The sequence below is a fragment of the Peromyscus maniculatus genome, chromosome 22 (genome assembly GCF_049852395.1).
Source record: "Peromyscus maniculatus bairdii isolate BWxNUB_F1_BW_parent chromosome 22, HU_Pman_BW_mat_3.1, whole genome shotgun sequence".
NCBI lineage: Eukaryota > Metazoa > Chordata > Mammalia > Rodentia > Cricetidae > Peromyscus > Peromyscus maniculatus.
In genome coordinates this window covers 53,751,146-53,769,358 of record NC_134873.1, presented here as the reverse complement: position 1 = coordinate 53,769,358, position 18,213 = coordinate 53,751,146, and the positions used below count along the sequence as shown (strand labels likewise).

Below are 18,213 nucleotides of genomic sequence, written 5' to 3'. Positions count from 1 at the left end.
ACAAAAGGTGGGGAAGAGAAAGATTAAAGCAGCATTCGGCTTATTAATTTCTAGAAAATACAGTGCATTGTTGTGCAGTTCTAGAGAGAAAGTCATTTCAAATATGATCATTTTATATCCGACCAAAGTGTCACCAAGCCTCAAAAAAAATAATTGCTTCCCCTACTTTCTCATGAAGCTACTGAAATGTATGATTGTACAAGATGACAGATTAAACATAAGAGCGCAATTTATGATTGATACCCAATACCAAAGAGACGTAATGAATCCTGAGAAGACAGAAGAAGAATTCAAGACAAAAGGTTTACAGCAGACCTAGAGACCAGTGGTCAGAGGCTTGAGGAAAAACTTCAGGACTGACTGAAATTGATGCTCTGTGTGGAAATATTTTAGTGGACAATGTATTAGGCTTTAAAAATACACACATAAAATCATGCCCTAAGATAACATGTGCATGCCGCTGAAGTTCTTACTGTCATGGGAGTAAACTGAACCATTCTGGCCAACATTAGCAAGGTGAATTCTTCACTGCTGAAGCAATGTGATTGATCTGACATTGCTTTTTAAAAGATGTTTGCTGGTGAGATTTAAAACAGTTCACAGAAATCATCCAAGTACCTGGATGCGTCAAACACTGACATTGATCCAGATTTTAATACGGAAGTTTCTTCAGCACATGGAGAAAGAATGTTTTATTCCTTTGTAGCAGTTCAGTCAAAGTTGAGAGATCATTTGAGAATTGAAAATGCAGGACAGCACATAAGAGGTACTTAACAAACATTTGCTGAGATTGCTCTTTCTTTTCCAATCTATAAATAAGATAAGAAAAGGTAAGTGAAGATCAAGGTAACTCTTTGATGAGTTAATTAGATATGAAATACTTATATACATATTCACACACATGTAAACATGCACACGCATGTACTCACCAATACTTCAGTGTTCTTTTATTGCTCTTCTGCAGTTCTAGACTAGTTTTCAACTTTATTTTTAAAATGTATTTCACAAATTTAGCTCAATCAAACATGCTTTAAAACACACGTTTTCTTTAAAACACTTGGCTGTTGAAAAATATTTATAAGAATATTAGCTTAGATTTCTGTTAAATAGAATAATATAAATATTTGCTGATAGCGCTTGTTATTTTCAGATAATATGGGGGAATATTTTCAAAAGAATTTTTTAGGTATTAACAAGTTGAATTTAAAAAGGCATCACCAAAACTATTTGCAAATATTTTATTTCATTGACTGTAAAAAATAAAATGACTAATGAAAGTTGACTAGTCTTAGGTAGATAATTAAATAATCTGAAAAATACACAAAATAAATGTGTCTTAAATGCTTCCAAATCTATAGAGGATGAGGTTGCAAACTCAAATGTCCACTAGTTAGGGGAAGAGTAAAATCAAAGACATGGTCTCTCCAGATAATGAGTATCATGGATGGGAGCTCAGACTTGGGCCAATAGATTATATGATCTCTCTTTAAAAAAAAAAAAAAAAAAAAAAAAAAACCTGAAAACCTAGAGCATATGAATTCTCCCTACTTTAACATCTTGGTTATAATTTTTTAACTATTACATCAGTTATACAAAATATTTATATGTTCTAAATTCAGTTTCTATTCATTTAGGAGCCTATGGTATATTCTCTATAAAATTTGGTATATTCTCTATAAAATTTAGATTAAACTTGCCTATTATATAGAATAATAAATCAAATACAAAAAGAATGTACAGAATGAATGGATTCATTTAAATGTGACTAGAGATTCAGATAAATCAATACATACTGAATACCCCTTGGGCAGGTCCTAATACCCCTTGGGCAGGTCCTATTCAAAGTACTATGGTGGGATAAAGAGGTATGCCTCGATATAAAATATAAATGTAATCTTCTACTATTTCTTCCCTTGGCTTCTAAACACACACAGAAAATTAACCACCCACAGTGGGCCCCTCTTTTAGGATGAGGCACTATTAATAGTAGGCTAGGCCAATTATGACTGTGGCAGGTGAACAAGGCTATGTAATCACCGAACGTCAAGAACCTGGAGGCTTCATCTCTGCCCCCCACTCCGGTTGGTCCACCCAGGCTCCACCCACTCCGTGGCGGAGCTTCCCTTCCCGTGGTTTATGACTGAAAATCAGAGGGAAAGAGAGTGAAATGAAAGACTTGGAATCATGGAGGGCTTTTCTGTGTGGTCATTTTATATTTAGTAGGTTCCGAACCTACAGCAATGTGAGACGGCAGGAGAGGGGAGGGCGAGCGAGAACTGGGTGTGGCCTTTGTGCCAATCACAAAAAGTAAAATACACAAGTTACTTGACAGCCTTTTTCCTGAATGGACACCCTCTGAGACCACACCACGCGTTTCATAAACACTGCATAACCTCCCAGCAATCAAGGAGGTTAAATTTTATTTTTGGAGAAAAATAAGAACTATAGCTTATATACAGTACATAATTGAGTGCTAATTTCTAATTGCAAATTACAAATCTGTACGACATAAAAACAGAAAGGTCAAAATGGGTACTATGACTCGAGGCCTTCCTTCTCTATACACTTCTCATCATTCTAATTTCTCTTCTTTTTTGTTTTTTTTGTTTTTGTTTTTTTTTTTTTTGTTTTTTTTTTTTTTCTTGAGACAGGGTTTCTCTGTGTAGCTTTGCGCCTTTCCTGGATCTTGCTCTGTAGACCAGGCTGGCCTCGAACTCACAGAGATCCTCCTGGCTCTGCCTCCCGAGTGCTGGGATTAAAGGCGTGCGCCACCACCGCCCGGCTCTAATTTCTCTTCTAAAGGAAGCCAGAGGAAAAGAGAACTTGCGGCTTTCCTAACCATTTTGCACTTCTCAGTTGTACATAATGACAATCCACCTACCCTCCATTGTGTTCTAAATAAAATATTCAAATAAAAACAACAAAATCCAAGATTAAGCAAAATACTCTCCATCTCAGTTCTGAGTCAGAGTTCCACCAGGCCTCTCAGTCAAGGATGAAGCCATGACAACCGTCAGCGGGTCCGAGAAATGGCAAGGACACAAAAAACCTGGCCGTCCACATCCCAGAAGGACGAAGGCTTCAAACACACCAGGTACTTACTGCCTCCAGGGGCAATCCAACTACTGCAGCACACACAAGCAAACACGAGAATGAGCATGCAGACCGTTCCAATATACATAATTCATCCACATTTTCAGACTCCTGCACACGGACAGGATGATTTGAATCTTCATTCCTTCCCACCTCCCCAGGACTCAACTCAAATATTCAGATTAAAGGTTGGGAGTGGAGGGAAGAAAGCCAGGCACACAGAACACAAACAATCAGTGTATTCACCCATGAACTGCTTTCTTCACATCAAGAATTCATAACATACTACAATGCACCCAGGCCATACAAATGTCCATATATCTACAACAATGCTCTGTTGGAAACACTGCCCGTGACCAAAATAACTTTGCTGGAGACATGAGCATTCTTTTAGTTGAGCTTTCTGTGTGCTGTTTCTGTATGCAATTTCAAAATATCACTATGGCCACAGGCTTGAGGAGTACCTTGGAGGAAAGGCTAGGTCAGACCACAAATCATGACCACTGCTGTATTATTATCATCACAAAGAGCAGCACTTCTCAGGAAAAAGAAATAAATAAAACAAAGCGGACATTTGGTGGAAGACTATTCAAGGAAACTGCACTCTCTTTCCTTACTAGCCTCACTCCTCAGATCCCCATTCCATCAGAATGTCCTCATCTACCTCTCAGAAACCCCAGAGAGCCCATTTTCCAGTGACCTTTAATCAGGCTCCTCGGAGACAATCCACCACTCACATTCTTTTCCCTTGGCCTAAGTTACTTTCTGTCTCTCAAGTTAGTACTGCGGTTTTCAGTGCTCATCATGAACTTTCAAATCCGTTTCTCACCATTACGGGGAGCTGAAACCTTCAAGAAATATAGTAGAAGGGTTCTAAATTCCTGGGTGGTCACTCACTAAGCCTTTAAGCAACTTGCTTTATTCTGCGTATCCGCTCCCCCGCCTCGTAAGAAGTTAAGTTTATCCACTGGGGTAATATTTACAATGGAGCTGATAAACACCAGATGGAATGAAAAGAATCAAGGGATGCTACTTGAAAGAAGAGGAAGAAAGGAATATTATTCAGCATTTGCTGGGGAGAGTGCCACTCGACCAGCATATCCTGGCACAGACATGACAAGTCACTTAAAGCAGACATGACGGCCACAGGCGACCTTTCTGTACAGACGCACTGATGAATGTGCGTAGATCTAGACAGAATCACAGCATCATTTCAGTCCTTTTTTATAACACCGCCTTCTACCAGCTCCTTGTTTCAAATAAAAATGCAAAAACTACATTATTAAGAGACATCTAAATTCTTCTTCCAACTCCCTGGCATTTCAAATGAAAATGTAAAACATACATTTAAAAAGAGCTATCTTTCTTCTGAATGTGCCTTGCCTGGTGGATCCTAATACCAAGTATGAAGGGCTCGCATGGCTTGGGCCACATTTACCCGACACTGAGCCAAATTAAAACCGTGCTCCCCCAGCCATGTCCTGGAAGCCACACAGTAAGACAGTCACCCCACCTCGTGTGACCTAATCTTGTCTACTGGCTTGTCTTATGGACTATGATTGCTAAAAGGGCCAGGAACTGAGACCGGTGCCACCACCAGCTCCCCTTTGGGGTCCCTCACATTTCACAGCTGCTGCCTGCCCATACACCCTAAACAGAGGAAACAGAAAGGCTTGAGAATTCATTTCCCAAAAGAATTTACAAAGTTTGCCTCGAACTCATCGCTGAGTGACTCTAACCGTTTGTCCTCCCCAGCCCGAATGCAAGAATATTTGATTGATTTGATTTTTGATTCTTGAAAATCTATTGGGAGATGTTGACATCTGACACACTGTGAGCGCCTCAGAGAGAAGCACTATTGAAAAACAAAGACTTTTCTGTTCTTTGACTGGTAAAACACACTGCTTCCTTATTCCTTAACAATTTGAGATTTGTATCACAGCTTTGAAAGATACGTACTCCACTTGGAAGTTAAAGAATGCTTTCTAAAAATTTATTTATTTTTATTTGATGTGCATTGGTGTTTTGCCCTGGGTGTCCAGTCCCCTGCAACTGGAGTTACAGACAGTTGTGAGCTGCCATGTGGGTGCTGGGAACTGAACCCGGGTCCTCCTTAAGAGCAGCCAGTGCTCTTAACTGCTGAGCCATCGCTCCAGCCCCATAAAGAACACTTTTTAAAAATGAAAGCAATGGGTCTTTTTCATTGTTGTAAAAGTAATATATACCATAAAATTCAAACAATCCTGGAAAGCATAATGAAGAAAAAGCAAATTACTCATAATCCCAACAAAGCACTGAGCACTGAAACACAGCTCTGTGCATAGTCACAGTTATTCACATACTTTGTAGGTGTATATATTTTACAGAAATAAGACCACATTGAGGCTAGGGAGATGCCTCCCAAGCATGAGTACGTGAGTTTGATACAGAACCCACCTTCAAATGGCGGGTATGGGGGTACATACCTGTGGTCTTAGCACTGAAAAGAAGGAAGAGGAGCGTCACTCCCTAACCTGCCAGTCTAGCCTAACTGGTGAGCCCAAGTTGATGAGAGACACTGCTTCAAAGGAGGTGGATGGTTTTCCTGAGGGTGCGGATGACATCCAAAAATGGTCCTCTGGCCTTCTCTGCTTCCTTTTCTCTGTCTCCCTGTCTCTCTCTCTCTGTCTTTGTCTCCCTCTCCCTCTCCCTCCTCCTTTCCCTCTCCCTCTCTCTTCCTCTCACCTCTCTCTCCTCCCCCCCCCCACACACACAGAGGACACCAATGCATGTGTACCCAAACACACAAACTGTATAAGTAAATAAATAGATCACATTCACTGTACTAAATTTTTTTAAAGATCTATTTATCTTTATGAGTGTTTTTTCTGCGTGCCAGAAGAGGGCATCAAATCCCATGGGACTACAGTTAAAGACCAGTTGTGAGCTGCCATGTAAGTGCTGGGAATTGAACTCGGGACCTTTGGAAGAGCAGTCAGTGCTCTTAACTGCTGAGCCGTCTCTCCAGCATCTCTCTATTGTACTGATTCTTAACTCAGTATGTTTTATAGATTCCCCATAGCTACAGCACTCCACTGCATGGAGTAGTCACAACTAACAAGTCACCTCACATTAAATATCTACATTCATTGTGCTTCAGTGAATCCCTTTACTTATGGCTTTATGTAGTAGTTCCATTATTTTTCAGAAAGGAAATACTAAAAAACTAGATGCTTAAAATTGTTAAGCAAACTGCCAGACTGCTTCTGTAATGGTAAACTATTACTTCCAGTTCGCAGATGGCCTTCTTTCTGCTGCTGATCCAGAAAGCTCTCTCTAGAGAAGACACTTTTGCCTGCATATACTGATGCGGGCACATCATTTACATTCCAACTGCTTGATGCTGCTCCCCCACCACCAGGACAGGGTTTCTCTGTGTATCCCTAGCTGTCCTGGATCTCGCTCTGTAGACCAGGATGGCCTCGAACTCACAGAGATCCGACTGCCTCTGCCTCCTGAATGCTGGGATTAAAGGTGTGCGCCACCCCTGCACCACTCACTGATGCTGTTTTTATAATGAAGTGTCCTTAAACATCTAGTCAACCTATTTATTAATCTTTAAATCCCAGGGATTTGGATTACATTTAGAAGGGCATCCCTGTCTCAATATAACAAATATATTCATCTGAAATATACAGGAATTTCAGTTTCCAATTAAGCATTTTATCCAACTTATATTTATTTTGATATAGAATAAAGGAAGGAGTTGGATTTGTTATTTTTTAATTCCTAGTTAAGTGTTCTCAAAAGCATTGATTTAAAAAAAAAAATCCTTTCTTGTCACTGAAATCTCATCTTGGTCACATGAGTCCCAGATGCTAAGGTCTGTGAGAATCCTCTACACTATTCTAAAACATTGATTTATAGTGTTGATACATGAATGTCATACTATTTTAGTTACAGATCATCCAACATTGTGTTTGCACATCACAAAGTAATGTGAAATCTTAGGACAGGAAAAGTACTTACTACTTTGTATTACTTTTTAATAATCAAAGAACTAAAAAAGTTAAGAATGAAGCAGATGATACCACACTACTAGTAAAAAATAGAGCATTTACAATCACATAGGCCTTAACGTCTGATATGTTCATCGTGATTCAAAGTAGTCAGTGCTCTTAGGAGTAAGAATTTGTTCAAAGACTCCCTGGCAATCACACAAGAAATGACTAACATTTAATAAATCTTAATTTCACATATAATTCCCATCATGATACTTACTTTAAAATAGAACACTGGGTCCCTATAAAAGCCCAAATTTTCTTATTTCCTAATTAATCTACTTTACTAAAGTGTGTGTGTGTGTGTGTGTGTGTGTGTGTGTGTGTGTGTCTGTGTGTGTGTCTGTGTGTGTGTGTGTGTATAGAAATATAAAGCATGGATGGATATAGGTCACAAGACATATCAGTTCACATTCTAGCTCCTCTCAAGGGCATGGTGTTTACTCTTGGGCTGTTTTCCTCTTCTCTTTCCTCCCTGCCACAGAGTTAAGGATCCAGTCCATTCCAGGACAAGGGGCTTGGTTTGAAGCAGAGGGTCAGCTCAACACATGACAATTTACCAATGCAATGTACATCACACATGGATGCTTTGTAATCTGTAACAGGTATACAATGCATGTTTATGTCACGTATGCATTATATATCTGTATAGATGTCATGGATATAAATATATATAACTATATAAAACATAACTTTGAAGGAGAAAACATTTTTAAATTCAACCTGGCATTCTGAAGCTTTGGTAGTTCTGCAGAGTATACACTCTGAATAATAAAATAATAACATAACAGGAAAACTAAAGATGTAGGCTGTATTTCCATAATGTTCCCTTTGGCTTCTTAAAGGTAGGTAAAAATGAATAGATAAAAATCTCAATAAGAATCTTCCCTCTGATAATATTGATTACTAGTCTGAAAGAGATCAGTTTTTGCACATCCTAAAACAGATCCTGCCAGACAAGTAGACAGAATGCAGGGAAAGGCTAGAGCTGTAAGCATGAAAAGTTCACATGTGCCCTCTGAGGAAGAGGGTCTACAAACATGCTCAGGAAGCCAGGAGACATCGACCCACCACAGGGTCCTCTCAGAGTCCAAGCAGGAGAGGAGCAAACTGAAAAGATGCAGAACGGGTTTTACTACACATTCTCCAAAATGAAGCTGGAACATTTTCAACTGCTGCAAACATTCTGACTGACGGGAAAATATTGCAATAATATATAACAACTATCAGCTTACATATGATATACATGTGATAATATATGTATTATATAAAAGTCTACATTTATAGAATTACTTCTGAATTCTCGTTATTTCTATATTCCTAGTAAGCACAGTATTATTATTAAATTCTATATATTACTTATGTGTATATATGTTATGTGAATGTGCAATAAATGGCAGGAGAAATATTGACTCATCTGTTCAGGCTATCAAAAGATAGCACACTTTAAGAATATGAAAGTGAGCCGGGTGGTGGTGGTGGTGGTGGTGGTGGTGGTGGCACACGCCTTTAATCCCAGCACTCAGGAAGCAGAGGCAGGTGGATCTCTGTGAGTTCGAGGCCAGCCTGGTCTACAGCGTGAGTTCCAGGACAGCCCAGACTACAAAGAAAGACCCTGACTCAAAAAAAAATTATTTAAGTAGAAGAAAGAGACAAGTTTAGAGAAAAAGGCTTTTAGAGAAACAGAACGGAGGAGCTTCTCTGATGAGAGGTCAGGGGGACTGGCAGGAAAGGAGATTCCGCCCACAGGGAACCAGAAGCAGGAAACGGGCTGCAATGCTCCCGGACAGATACTCCCTTAGCCAGGTACCTGAGCAAAGCGCAGAGGCAGCGCTCACTGGCCCTGAGGGCCAGCCTTACACTTGTCCCTTAGCTCACACCATGGGTTGGCACCGAGCACACTCTCTCTGCACAGCAGCTCGGTTGTCTCAGGACGGATGCTCCTGAGTACTGGGAACCAAAGAATGAAACAGAAATGCCTGTTCTTAGGAAGCTTGACTAACAGTTTGCTTTTCACAACAGCAAAAAGAAATGCACAAAGACAATGCTGGGTCCTACAGCAATAAGTCAGTATGCAGAAAGGAATTCTGCATGACACTTTTGTTTCTTTCTGGAGCTAAGAGTCAAACCCAGGTACTTATGATTGGTAGGCAAACACTCTACCACCACGCCATAGATAGCACATGCAGCCCACCAAATCCATCTTAATTTCCTCTTACATCATTGAATCAAAGTCAATTAGTGAAACTATATCTCAGGATTATAAAGCATTTTAAGGTTGGGTGTTTACAAACAAGGCATAAGTAACAAAAGCAAGTACAAAGAATGTTTTCTTTCCCAAAATATCAGGAAATAAAAAAATTAGATACTTCAATTATTTCCCAAAATCAAGAGGATTCATTTCCATAACATTTGGGAAGGTGTGGAAATAATAGTCATTTTATCTCTAAAAACATACATTGAGCATAACCAGTAACTTATTTTTAAATCTGAGATGGATGGCCCTACTAGATGATAGGTGTGCTGTGTTTACTGTGTACACACATTAGAGTTTTATGGTTCTAAAATATTTTAACTGTTTCTCTATTACTAAGTAATCTTAACCTGTGGAACCTAAACTGTTGTGCCCATCATTTCTAGCATTAGAAGCTTCTTTCCTCGTTGTGACTCTCCCTTGGCACGCTTTCACACTGTTTCTATAGGAACTGGTATTCCTGTGCACAACTTCAAGTCCCTACCACGGTTAAAAAATCAGAACTATTCCTTTACTTAAAGCTAGAAATAAAAAAATAAAAAAGAAAATAAATAAAAAAATTGTCATTTCAAACAACAACAAAGTAAGTTCAAAGATAAGGGAAGCTTTTTCTATCAATGATTGGCAAACACATTAAATATACTAGAAATAAGTCCATGAACATATATAGATACATCTTCAAATGTTTATCCAGTGAAAGCTCGGTTATTATTTGTGACGCGCTAATTACACTGTGATCTAAAACAGAATTATGCTTGTGGCGCCCTCTGCTGGGCTTTCCACTCACAAACTCAGCCCAGCAACACTAACCAAATCAAACTTACATATCAAGTGAAAAATTACTTTTTTGTGCATGAACACTTTATGATGAAGATTATATGAAAGTTGTGACTTGTATTTACTTTGCTGAAACAGACTTGTGAAATTTCAGTAGCTGCTCCTCTTAAAGAGTCACTACATAGTCACATGAATTATAGATACATATATAACGTGGAAGCAGAGCTGTCTGAGGGACAAAAGGGAACTAATAGCAGAGATGAGGGGCAGGGAAAAAGATGGGAGGGAAGGATGAGGGGCAAAATGTTCAACACATATGAACACTAAAAAGTTCACTGTTGCATCAGGGCTGGGAGATGGCTCAGTGGAGAAGACGCTCGCCACACACGCACAGGACCTCAGTTCATATCCCCAGAAGCCCTGGAAATGGAGGTGGGCACAGTGGCCACCTCTAACTCTGGCACTAGCACTCAGGAGGGCCCCTAGAGGGAGCTGGGTAGCTAGGCTGGCTGCACGGACAGCTCTGGGTTCTGTTCAGAGACCTTTCTTCAGTGAATAGGAGAGGAACAAGTGCCGAAGGTCCTGAGCCCAACCTCAGGCCTCCACACACATCCATACACACATATAGCCACTCCCATGAACATGCACACACACACACACACACACACACACACACACACACACACATACACCACATACCACATAGGCACTCACATGCCAAAAAAAGTTACATACAAAGAAGGTCTTAATATATCTTGTTTTTGTTACTGCATCTGTCACTGGACCATATTTTCAGGTTCTTAAGACTCTATTATGATAAAACATTTTCATAAGCTATTTTGTTATTTTTATCCAATTTTTCTAGCTTTTTTGTTCAATAAAAATAGTTCATTTTAAAATATCAAAATAATTCTTAGTGTCTCTTTGCAATATAAATTTATTTTAAATTAATCCTTAACAACATAAATTGTACATACTTGGAAACCCTTATAAGCAAGTTTGAAAGGTACCGATACCAGGAGCAATAAACAAATAAATAAATAGCTTCCACTTATTGAGTATCAACTGTGAGGAATAAAGTGCCGTATGGTCTAGGAATTATATGTAGTCTTTAAAAATGAATAAAATACAAGTTCACAGAGACTATATAAATCGCTTAAGGTGAGACGTGCTCACTCATTCTGAAGTTTCCTAACAAACAAGAGACAGCAGAGAAAACATCCTCAACATACAATCCCCCCATTTATCAGTGCAACAACACGGGGGTGTGGTGATGGAGAAGATGGTAAAGAAGAATAAGACATCATTTATATGTGAAATGATAATCTGGACCATTAGGAAACTCTTCGTATTGTATGTAGTGCTGCCAGCTAGTGGCCCTATTCCATACTGAGTCAGGAAAACAATACTTGTTTTATGCTACTGAATTAGAATTTCTCTATGTCACATTCCAGGGTCATGCTCTAAATTTGCATGTGCACAAGGCTGACTTAATAGTATTAACATTACTCCAGTATAAAGAAGAATGTGTCCTCAACCACCACAGCGTCCCTTGACCAGTTCTTGCCTAGCTCCCAACAAAACTACAAGATACGCCAAAGTCAGAATTCAGTAAAAGCCAATACACATAAACTAACAGGTAACCTATTATTATCCATGCGAAAGAAACCTACATCATTTTGAATATTTTAGGGTAGTTTTAGAACATTTACAGGCTCCTTGGTGACAAAATATAACTTTTCTATAAAAGCAAGAGCTAGCCAAAATGTGGATATAGAATAAAATTAATGTCTCTTATTACACATTACTCAATTCAAATCTATCCATTTGATAAAATAGTTCTATTAGCAAAGTTTATCACTTAGCGTAGATAATAAGTAATTATATATTTCCTCGGAGGAAAAAAATTGAGTTATTTTTAAATTTGAAATGGTCATATTTTATTATTGATTCATTATTTTGATAAACATCCTATGCAACAAGTTAGAAGACACACTTAGCTCTTATCACCATATGTTACTTAACTGTGACATGGTATATTCTTAGCTGATTTTTATCATCACATGGCATTATTTTAGAATTGCTTAAGTGAAGTTCTCAGTAGAGAAATAGAGCATCAATTAATCAGAGGCTTGGACAAAAATGTAATATATCCTATAATAGTATATAAACAAAATCTTGGGTTTTAAGTATAAGAACATCATGAAGAACATGTTCTGTATTTAATCTGAACTCATGGGAAAGTCACAACAGAAACAAGAAACAAAAGGAACAGTGCTGGAGAGTCCAGGCTTCCTTCTGATCTCTATTCTGTCACACATGCAAACACACACATTGCTGTAAAGTTTCTGTAAAAACTGCCATACCCCATTTAGTATGTACCTCCTCTGAGGCATATTTTAGAGTTTACAGCACCAAGGGTTTCTGATAGGTATGTCTGTGTGTACACACATGTGTAAGAATATATGTATATATGTGTGTGTGCACATATACACATAAATATATACACATAGTAGGTATAATAAACATTAGGAAAAAACTAAAATTTGCTTTTTAAAACACTGAATATATTTTATAGTTAGTATATTACTTACAAACATTTCCTGTATTGTCAAAGCTGGTAAGAACGTCTTCTACATTCAAGGATCCACTATTATATCTGCAAAGAAATAGAGCATTTTATTTAACATTTCTGAAATAGTAGCATTTCTAATTCTTTTTTAAATCTGAAAGTATATTGTGATATACCCAATACTAATAAACTAAAGTTATAGTTTTAAAATAGTTTCTGCCCACCAGAGAGAGAAGGGGGAAAACTCAAATCATAGTCTTCAGAATATTTGATGCAATAAGCATGTCCTGATAATAATCAACATCTTAAATATAATATGATCTTTAAAATCACTGTTTAACAGAAAATAATTTATAGTTACATACAAGCAAGTTCTTAAAGACGCAACTTTCTTTTTTAAAAAAGAAACACATTAAACAGAGAATTTAGAATAAAAGAAAAAACAAATCACCTCCAGAACCAAACTCAGTAACATAAAAAGTTCTGCTGGAGCAGGGCACCAATTTGAAAACCAGTCCCAAGGGACCAGTCAGTTATGAGATCTGAACATCCCACTTATGGGCTAAATGTTAGCAGACAAAAAAGACTCATGGCATTTATCCCAGTCTCAATTCTATCTCTGTCAGTTCCAATCGCTCTCCACTCAGCCCTTCAAATACTATATTTGATTATTTGAATGTTATTAAGGGATCCAACTGTTGTTAGTTTGAGCTAGAGTGCCACAGTCTTCTAATGCACCCTCAGAATTACAGCTGTAGCTACTTTAGGGCATTGATTGGTTATAGTATAATCAGTAAGTCACTGGTAATGTATTTCATCAATACTACTTTAACTTTGTCATTAAAACTTAGTACAAATGGGGGCTAGAATATGTGTGTCTATGTATATAAATATATATCAAGATATATATTAGTTTGCTAGAATACATGTAATTATATATAAAGAGAATACTAATCATATTACTTTTTTCAGAAAAAAAAGCTTTTATTTCTATCAGATATCATTTCTCTGACAGAATGATAGAGCTTGCATAAAGTCATCTGCAATCATAACTATCCAAATAAACACTGAGCTCAGCCGGGCGTGGTGGCGCACGCCTTTAATCCCAGCACTCGGGAGGCAGAGCCAGGCGGATCTCTGTGAGTTCGAGGCCAGCCTGGGCTACCAAGTGAGCTCCAGGAAAGGCGCAAAGCTACACAGAGAAACCCTGTCTCGAAAAACCAAAAAAAAAAAAAAAAAAAAAACACTGAGCTCAAAGCTATCACAATCCAAAGAAATGAAGTCATCTACCACAAATCAAAGCTTCCTTACCATAATATGATTCTATATCCCCTCTGTGAACAGGAGTCACTAACATTACTAAAAACTATAAAAAATGAAGCATTAACATCTCAGATGCAGGCTGCGGCATGACAGGGCACAGAACTCAGCGTGTTCCAAAATATGCGAGCAATCTATGATTCCTTTGAAGATAACAAAACATCAAAATCCTAACATGCAGAGATAATCAGTTAATATTTTGGTACACACTCTTCAAATCTGTTCTCTATACTTTGATAAAGACTGTTTTGCAATTCACGGTTTTTATAATGTATTATAAACAGTCTCAACATCCAGTAATCTCCTGTAACATGATCTTAATGACTGTTCAGGAGTTCAAAGAGCAATTGTGAATGACTCTGTCTGCACCACAATTACCAAACAGAAACTTCATGTTAGCTTTTATCATTGCACACAGTGTGGAGCTATTACACATACTACTGTAGTGGAAATAACTGTAGATTATTATCAAGCCTGTTTCTGATAACTTCCTTTAAAATTTTTCAAAAAAAAAAAAAAAAAAAGCCTGTAACCCAGCATTAGGAAATTAAGATTCAAGTGCCTTCTTGGCTACATGGAGACGTTGAATCCAGCCTGGGCTAGAGACCCTGTCTAAAAAAAGAAAAAAATTCCTAAAAGCAGAATGACTGAATTTCTTTATGGCCTGATTCCCTCTCCCCTCCTCTGCTGTCCCTTTCCTCTTCCTCGTCTTCCTCCCTTTTACTCCCCCATCCCTTTGAACAGCACAATCAGGACAAGGCATTTGAAATTAAGGCTGAGGCAAGAGGAGGCTATGTATGTGGTTTGAAAGAAAATGGCCCCCATAGGCCCATAGGGAGTGGCGCTCTTAGGGGGTGTGGCCTTGTTGAAGTAGGTGTGGCCTTGTTGGAGGAAATCTGTCACTGGGGGTGGGCTTTGAGGTTTCAGATGCTCAAGTCAAGCCTAGTGTCACTCTTTCTTCCTGCTGCCTGCTGATCAAGATGTAGAACTCTCAGCTACCTCTCCAGCACCATGCCTGCCTGCATGCCACCATGCTTCTCACTGTGCTGACAATAGACCAATAGACTGAACTGTAAGCCAGCCCCAATTGAATGCTTTCCTATATAAGCGTTGCCATGGTCAAAGTCTCTCATCACAACAATAAAACCCTAAGACATTGTGTAAGTTTCCTCCAAGATTGAACCATTTCATTCTGCATTCCTTAAGCAGGAAAGTAAACAACTCAAAACAGCTTCAGGAAGTCCCTGAAACTGCCCAGAATCCCTAGGTCTCTACCTGCCAGAGGAAAAAACAAAAAACAAAACAAACAAAAAAAAAAAAAAAAAAAACCACTGAGCTTCAAAGAAGACTCCCAGACAAGGCCAGCTGCAAAGAAGTCTTGAGACCAGCTGCCTGGAAGAGGTTTAGACCAATTGAGGCACCTGGAAAGGACACTCTCCAACCTGTCAGCTGCCTGCAGACTATATAGTGTGTTCCAGGTTCCCAGCTTTTGTGAGCTGTCACCCATGCTGGGGTGGGTCTTGGTGATGCAGCTGTCTTTGAGTCATTTCTGCTCCTCTAAGTGGCCCCAATAAAACTCATTGGTTCACCAAGCTGGACCTTGGCAGTGTCTGTACTTTGGTTTGTCGTGGGCTCCCTCTCTTGGGTGAGTAAACGTGCGTAGCATCTCCCCAGGGAAAGTTCTGTCACATAACATAATTGGCATGTGAACAGGGACACCACAGACCCAAAGATCAGCTGGAGAGGAGTGAGCGCATGAGTGAGTCCAGTTATAGGTAGCAAGGCATGAGAAGTCCAAGTGGGTAGCATCCATGGAGGAAATGCCAGCAGAGCTGTGCTTTCCTATACAGTCAATGTTAGTGTGCCTTTGTGCTATGAAAGCGGCTGCATGGTTCTTGCTCTGGGGAGCAACGAAGGCTGAGCCATCAGGATTAGGACTGCCCGATGGAGGACTCTCGGGATGTCAGTCGTCATCTATGTGGGATGGAGTAGCATGCCTGCTTGATGAGTGGGGGCCGTCATATGATTATAGCGTTGCCCTGACAACTGTTAAAGGTTTAGAGGAAATCGTGCAGTCTTTGAGATTAGCACACAAGGGTCGAGATTATCGGAAAGCAGAGGCAGAGGTTGGCTGGCCTCTGTTGTGTATAGTTAGAAATGCACCTGAGGCTGAGATGTTTGCGTAAAGGAGCAATTGCAACAAAAAGGGGAGATGCTGCAGCGCCCCATGTTTGCCTCTGACCTGGCACGTAAATGAGATGAACAAGAGGATGAGATGGAGGTGTTAGCTCGCTGCTTCTTAAAGCTTGAGGGGGCCGGGAGGCGGTGGCACATGACTTTAATCCCAGCACTAGGGAGGCAGAGCCATACAGATCTCTGTGAGTTTGAGGACATCCTGGTCTACAGAGCAAAATCCAGGACAGGCTCCAAAGCTACATGGATAAACTCTGTCTCAAAAAACAAACAAAACAAAACAAAAAGTCCCCACTATTCTAAGTTAGTACTGCAACTTTCTGAGTGAATACTGAAACAGAGCCTGTCATTGTTAAAAGTACTGTCTTAGAGTGGACACTGTGATATTTTTAAATTGTGTAAGGGTGGGGAAACAGGAAACCAATCTCACAACTGTAATTATAAAAACATGAACAATCAGCCAGACAGTGGTGGTGCACACCTTTAGTTCCAGCACTCAGGAGGCAGAGGCAGGTGGATCTCTACATCCAAGGCCAGCCTGGGCTACAGAGCAAGTTCCAAGACAGCTAGGGCTGTTACACAGAGAAACCCTGTCTCAGAAAACCAAAATAAAGAAAATTCTCTTAAAAGAACTGGTAGAAAGGATACTCAGTATTCCCATCACAAAGAAGTGACTGATGTCTGAGGTACTGGGTGATCTGACCATTACACACTGCATAAAGACATTAAAACATCATACTGTACTGCATAAATACACACAATTATTTATTAACTTTGAGTAAAAGAAAATTTAACCAAAATGTACACAATCTAATTTACAATGGGTAAAACACTTGAATGCAAAGAAGATATATGATTAACACATAAGAGATGCTCAGCCGCTCTCATCTCTAACTGGAAAACGACAATGAAAACCATAGTAAGGTATCATTTCACATCACTTAGACATAACTTTTTATAGAAACAAAATGGGGCTGGAGAGACGGCTCAGTGGTTCAGAGCACTGCCTGCTCTTCCAGAGGACTTGGGTCCAGTCCTAGTACCCTGGTACATGGTGGCTCCCAACCATTTGTAGTCTCAGGGGATCCAATGCCCTCTTCTGGTCTCTGTGGGCACTACGCACATATGTAGTGCACAGACATACATGCAGGTAAACCACCCACACACAAAACTAGTTAATTCATTTTAAAAACAACAACAGCAAAAAAACAAGTGCTGGGGCTGGAGAGATGGCTCAGTGGTTCAGAGCACTGGCTGCTCTTCCAGAGGACCTGAGTTCAATTCCCAGCACCCACATGGTGGCTCACAACCATCCATAATGGGATCCAATGCCCTACTCTGGCATGCAGAGACCATGCGACAGAGTACTCATATACATAAGTAAAAATAAATTTAAAATGCATTATTAACCATATAATGACTTTCTTAAACATGGTAGAATTTGGATAAATGTTTAAAACATTTAAATAGTGTACTAAGTGAAAAAAGCCAGACATGAAAGCCCACATATTGTAGTATTCCATCTATATGAAATGTCTAGAACAGACAAACCAAAAATAAATAAATAAATAAATAAACTATAAAAAGCAAATCAGAGGCTGCCAGCCATTGGGTAAGGGGAGCTGCTGACGATGGGTATGCTCTGAGCTTTGGGATGATGATGGGGTTGCACAAGGGTGGCAGCCACAGGACACTGGGTATACTAAGACGGGACAGGGGACTGCATTCAAACCCTCCTAGTATGGTAAATGGGCATTGAATTTTACCTTGATTAACAAGAAAATCGGTTTTCAAAGGTAGAAAAAGTAAACCACACAATGGAACATACCCTTAAAAAAATGTCAGAGAACAAAACAAAAAAAATGTACAGGTTTACAGAGGGAAAATGTTTAACAACAGACTGTACATGCAACTCACTTTGAAGCATATATATATATATATATATATATATATATATATATCAA

General features: G+C 39.2%; 1 protein-coding gene across 4 annotated transcripts in view; it reads right to left on the bottom strand.

Annotated features, from left to right (window-relative positions):
• Nucleotides 1-18,213, bottom strand: part of Camkmt (calmodulin-lysine N-methyltransferase) — a 371,202-nt gene that overhangs the window by 336,637 nt on the left and 16,352 nt on the right. For all 4 annotated transcript variants that reach the window (XM_006986501.4, XM_076558921.1, XM_016005050.3 and 1 more), the window contains exon 3: nucleotides 12,759-12,823. In XM_006986501.4, coding sequence (XP_006986563.1) covers nucleotides 12,759-12,823 — 65 coding nt within the window. The remainder of the gene's footprint in view (nucleotides 1-12,758; nucleotides 12,824-18,213) is intronic.